Source organism: Ixodes scapularis, unplaced genomic scaffold (assembly GCF_016920785.2).
Source record: "Ixodes scapularis isolate PalLabHiFi unplaced genomic scaffold, ASM1692078v2 PGA_scaffold3__209_contigs__length_174095766, whole genome shotgun sequence".
NCBI lineage: Eukaryota > Metazoa > Arthropoda > Arachnida > Ixodida > Ixodidae > Ixodes > Ixodes scapularis.
The window spans coordinates 61042551-61048072 of NW_024609868.1; the positions used below are offsets into that span (position 1 = coordinate 61042551).

The following is a 5522-nucleotide window of genomic DNA, read 5'->3' on the forward strand; positions in this document are numbered from 1 at the left end:
ATAACAATTTTAATAGGGAAATCCGCCACGCATGACCGTAATTTTATGATTTTTAGGATCCTTAGGGCCTGTAGATTGACTTAGCGCCATAAATAGACCATCGTAAAACGCTCCGGAGGGCCCCTTTAAGTGACACTCCCATAGACGCGATAACTTTTATTCAAAACTAAATATATAAACGGTTCGCGCTCCAGGTTCGTATCATAACCAAACCATATTACACACACACACAAAAAAAAAAAAAACAGTTGAGAAAGGCAGCATTATAAACGATTTCAACCTACGCGACAAAGCCCCTGCTAAGCCTATCAGCATTGCCGTTTAGCTTGCATTTTCGGCACTTTACTTCAAAATTATACCGCTGCAGAGCTCACCTCCATCTCAGAAGACGCCCATTCTTTGCGTACACGTTTTGGAGCCACGTGTGTGGGCTGTGGTCTGTCTCGAAAGTGAAACGTGTAACTGTCAGGTAGCAATCCGACTTTTCGGCTGCCCAAACCAGGCATGCACACTCTTTTTCCGTGGCGCTGTAGGCTTCTTCTGTGGTAGAAAGTTTTCGGCTAACGTATAAGACAGGATGCTCCTTCCCATCGTCCTCCCTATGGCTTAACACGGCCCCCATGCCCCGGTCGCTAGCGTCACACTGCACTATGAAAGGACGGTTGTAATCCGGCGACCGAAGAGTCGGCTGGCTTAACAGTTGTCTCTGGAGTGAGCGAAAGACGTTTTCTTTCGCATCACTCTACACCACTCGCGAAGGTTCAGATTCTCGAAGAGCGTCTGTCAGCGGACTAACGATCTGGGAATAGCCTCGAATGTAGTGTTGGTAGTATACCGTTAAGCCCAAAAAGGATTTTATGTCCGTTTTTTTTAGTGGTCTCGGCTACTCCTTTATAGCGGCGATTTTGAGCTCAGACGGCACACGGTATCCTCTTTCTACGATATGGCCCAGGTAGTTCACTTCGTCCATACAAAAATATCTTATGGTCGGCTATAAAAGATGATTTCTATGGTCGGCTTTAACTATTTGGCCCAATTAGCCACAAAATTTTTTATGGCTGTAATAGATCCTTCAGACAGCGCGGTGGGAACAGAACAACAGTTTATTTCCGTATGAGTGTTTATATACACTGCGCATGTTATGATAAGCGAACGCGGCTTGCGTTGGTGATAGGCGCTGACAGCGAAAACAACAAATATACCTTGTCACTACATGACACTCCTTTCTCCTACGATTAGATGCCCAAAACAATAAAGAACGCTTGGTTAATCATTAATGCCATAGCGTACAACAGGATGTCGATTGCGTGTTGATCTTCGTGGTGGAGCCGGAGCTTGCGTTGCTGACTCCGTGCTCGCCTCCGGCCGCTGCGACGTTCCCGCTGTAGGTGGGAGCCTGAAGTGATAGTCCACCCTTGTGCTGGCATCCCCTTGAGGCGCCGTCCAGGCTCGTCTCAGCTGGTTCCGGTGTCTGTGATGGCGCTCCCCGTTGTCCAGTTGGACCGTGTACGACACCGGGCCTCGCACTTCCACCACGGTAGCTGCTTTCCACCGGGGTCCTGGATTGAAACTCTTTGCGTAGACTGCGTCACCCACAGCAAAACACTTTGTTGGCGACGCCTGAACCTCAGGTTCACGCTGACGATCTGGGTGAAGTCTGTCCAAGGCTGTCCTCAACCTCCGCCCCATCATCAATTCTGCCGGTGACTTTCCCGTGACAGAATGCTGCATGGTGTGTTGTTTAAACAAGAACCGCGCAATCTTGCACTGAGTTGTGCCTTCCTGTTGTTTCTTCAAAGCTTCCTTGACTTCTCTTACCATCCGTTCGGCCCTGCCATTACTGGCGGGATGATAAGGTGCTGCGAACACTGTACGAACACCGTTCAATTTCAAGAACGTTTGCAATTCAGCACCAATGAACGCTGTGCCATTATCAGAGACGATTACGTCTGGCACCCCGTGAGTCGCAAACATTTTCCTTAAGCTGGTGACGACAGCTGAAGATTTCATTGATGGCATGATTTCTACCTCTGCCCAGTTGCTGTACGCATCAACTACAATTAGAAACACTTCTCCCTTGACTGGCCCCGCGAAGTCTATGTGTAGACGACTCCATGGTTGATCTGGCTTGACCCAGAAATGCACTGGAGCCTTGGGGTCGCTTTGGCGGTTACTTTGACCCGGCTGACAGTACCGCACAAATTCTTCAATCTGGCTGTCCATCTTTGGCCACCACATAAGCCCTCTCGCTGAAGCTTTCATGGCACTCATTCCCGGGTGGTTTGCATGCAGCAACTGAAGTACCCTCTCTCTTGCCACTTGCGGGATGACCACACGGTTTCCCCACAGTATGCAATCACGATGCAACGACAACTCGGACTTCCTTACCTCGTAAGGCGCGAACGTACTGTCCGGTTGCCTCGACGGCCAGCCACTGAGGATCCAATCCTTGACCTTGGATAAGATGCAGTCTTCCTTGGTCATCCTTGCGATGTCTGCCGCCTGGAGTGGAGCATACTCGATAGCTTCAAGCAGGAGCACGTCCCCCGGTGGCTGTGGCTCGTCTTCGTCTCCCACGATTGGCAGACGACTAAGCGCATCAGCGTTGGAGTTGTCTTCGCCCCGCCTGTACTGAATGCGATAATTATACGCCCCTAACAACAAAATCCAGCGAAGCATCCTGGGCGACAGCACTTCTGGCACCCGCTTCTCTGTGTTGAACAACCCCAACAGCGGCTTATGATCCGTTACTACGGTAAAGTCTCTTCCGGCCAGGTACTGGTGAAATCTTTTCACTCCAAAGACGACTGCTAAACCTTCTTTGTCAATCTGGGCATAGTTGCGTTCACTAGCACCGAGAGTTCGTGAGGCGTATGCTATAGGTTGCTCTTTCCCGTCATCAGCCCTATGCGCCAGCACGGCCCCTACCCCGACAGGCGACGCGTCGCAGCACAAAACCAACGGCCGCTTGGGGTCATAGGGAACAAGTACTGCATCCGAGCTAAGCAACTTCTTCAGCTTTTCAAACGCCCGCTGGTGCTCACCTGTCCATTTCCATTCTTGCTCGTGGTCCAAAAGCCGATGAAGGGGTTCCGCCACTTCTGTCTTCCCCTTGAGGAAACTGGCGTAGAAATTTAACAACCCCAAGAAAGCTTGAAGCTGCTTCCTGCTTGTCGGCGGTGACGCTTGCTGAATGGCGTCCGTCTTGGCCTGGCTCGGGTGGATACCTGCGGCATCGATTCTATGTCCCAGGAATTAAATGCTTGCTTGACTGAATTCACACTTTTCTTTGTTTACTCTTAGCTGCGCTCTTTGCAGACGCGCCAGCACGGCTGCAAGCCTTTCCGAGTGTTCGTCTGCGTTGCTTCCCGATATCAAGATATCATCGAGATAAGCCTTCACCCCCGGAATCCCTGCCAATAACGTGTCGATGACTCGCTGAAACACCCACGGAGCCACCGAGATTCCAAACGGCAGCCGCCGGACCTTGCATAGCCCTTTAATCGTGTTGACGGTCAGCATTTCTGCTGATTCATCATCTAGGCTGAGCTGTTGATACGCCTGAGTTAAGTCGAGCTTGGTAAAAATTTTACTCGACCCCAAGGTCGCTAGCATTTCCGCGGTCGTGGGCAAAGGATACCCGCTGCTTTTAATAGCCTTGTTTACGGTACTACGGTAATCCCCACATAAACGCAAGGTTCCGTTTTTTTTCCTCACCACTACCAGCGGTGTCGCCCAGTTTGAGTACTCAACCGGCTCCCAGACGCCTTGTTGCACCAGGCGATCCACTTCCTTGGCCACGTCGTCCTTGAGGGCCAGCGGGACAGGACGACTCTTGAGAAACACCGGGCGGGCGTCCTCTTGAAGCTCTATGTGAACTGGCGGTCCGTTGAATCCAGGCAAATCACTGCCGAAAACCTCAGCAAAACGCGATGTCACGTCCTCCACCTTGATCTGCTGAATTCTACTCAAACGGATGCCCAGCGACTCAAACCAGCTACGTCCGAGTAAACTGTTACCACGCTTCTTTATTACTAACAAAGGTAGCTCTGCTCTACAGCCTTTGAATTTCACTTCCACGTTTGCCCGACCCACCACGGACAATGATTCATTCGACCAGGTTACAAGCTTTGTGCCGGCTTCTTGCAGCGGTATCTGGCCTCGATTCTTCTCGATCAACCGAAACGTCTCTTCACTCACAATCGAGCAAGATGCTCCTGAATCGACTTCCATCGGAACTTTCTCTCCTTGAATGTGCACTTCTACCATGAACTTTTCAGCCTGTTCACGCACTTCGCATACAGAAAACAATGCGCTCATTTCATAGACGCCCTTGTTTTTTTCCTCCCGCTTGCGCAGGTCAGTTGGCTTCCGCGGCGTCCGATTCTCGTCTTTTGAACGACAAGCTTTTGCCACGTGTCCAACCTTTTTGCATTTGAAACAAGCAGCCTTTCTAAAACGGCATACATGCGGAGCGTGCTTACCGTTGCAGCGGAAGCAGCTGACGTCGTCCGCCTTGGTGTCCAGTTTCATGCGTGTCGCTTGAACCAGACCCTCGCTTTCTTTGGTTCCGTCTTGAGCTTGCTTGCGTATATCGCGCTGCTGCTTCTCCGTTGCCTCCGCCGTCAGCGTCATGTCGTACGCCACCTCGAACGTCAGGTCGCGTTCTGCGAGCAGCCGCTGTTGAACCGCTTCATTCTTGATTCCGCATACGAACCGGTCCCTCATCATGACGTCCAGTGGAAGCTGTTTGTCACCGAAACCGCAGTCTTCAGCCAGCTTACGGAGTGCCGTAACATACTCCGACGCCGCCTCACCTTGAGCTTGGTTTCTTCGGTAGAATAAGAATCTTGCGTACAGCTCCGAAGGCCTTGGATGCATGTGCTTCCGCACCGCCCCCTTGATGTCGTCGTAGCTCGCCGCCGTCGGTCTTGCTGGCTTGACCAAGGTCACGATCAGCCCGTAAGTGTCCTCGCCGCAACAACTCAGCAGAACCGCTCGTTTTTGCTCGTCCGTGGTTATCTTGTTTGCAGCGCAGAACATCTCTAGCCGTTCGACGTATTCATCCCAGGACGCATTCGTGCCGAGACGATATTCGCCGATCCTGCCGACCGACATCTTGCCTTACTCGACCGGGACTCGCCCGTCCGTCGATTCGCCTCGTCGCCAATGTAATAGATCCTTCAGACAGCGCGGTGGGAACAGAACAACAGTTTATTTCCGTATGAGCGTTTATATACACTGCGCATGTTATGATAAGCGAACGCGGCTTGCGTTGGTGATAGGCGCTGACAGCGATAACAACAAATATACCTTGTCACTACATAACAATGGCCTTATTCAGCTTTTTTATGGTCGCCTTTATAGGCCTCTTTAGCTTCATTTTTGGCCCTATTACTGTCCAGCCATAGCGCTCTTTAGCTTTTCTAATGGCTGGCTCTCTATAGCCAGCATGCTATAGCCATTTATATGGTGCTAAAGAAAGCTGTATGGGTTTTCCTATGGTTCTCTTTAGCCAACAC

At 51.0% G+C, this 5522-nt stretch overlaps 1 protein-coding gene across 1 annotated transcript; it reads right to left on the minus strand.

The window, feature by feature from the left end:
* Positions 1-883: 883 nt before the first annotated feature.
* Positions 884-5154, minus strand: LOC121046622. Its single transcript, XM_040501078.2, has 2 exons — positions 4201-5154; positions 884-991 (listed from the first exon to the last, which is right to left on the minus strand). The coding sequence occupies exons 1-2, from the start codon at positions 5116-5118 to the stop codon at positions 884-886; spliced, it is 1026 nt and encodes a 341-aa protein (XP_040357012.1). The 5' UTR covers positions 5119-5154.
* Positions 5155-5522: the final 368 nt, after the last annotated feature.

Bases quoted from the DNA above. Each gene is read 5' to 3' on its own strand.
- LOC121046622 (XM_040501078.2), bottom strand. From the start codon at position 5,118: ATGTCGGTCGGCAGGATCGGCGAATATCGTCTCGGCACGAATGCGTCC. The intron at 992-4,200 runs GTGAGTGAAGAG...CATCTTTTATAG, and splicing joins CAGGAGCATCTTGCTCGATT to CCGACCATAAGATATTTTTG.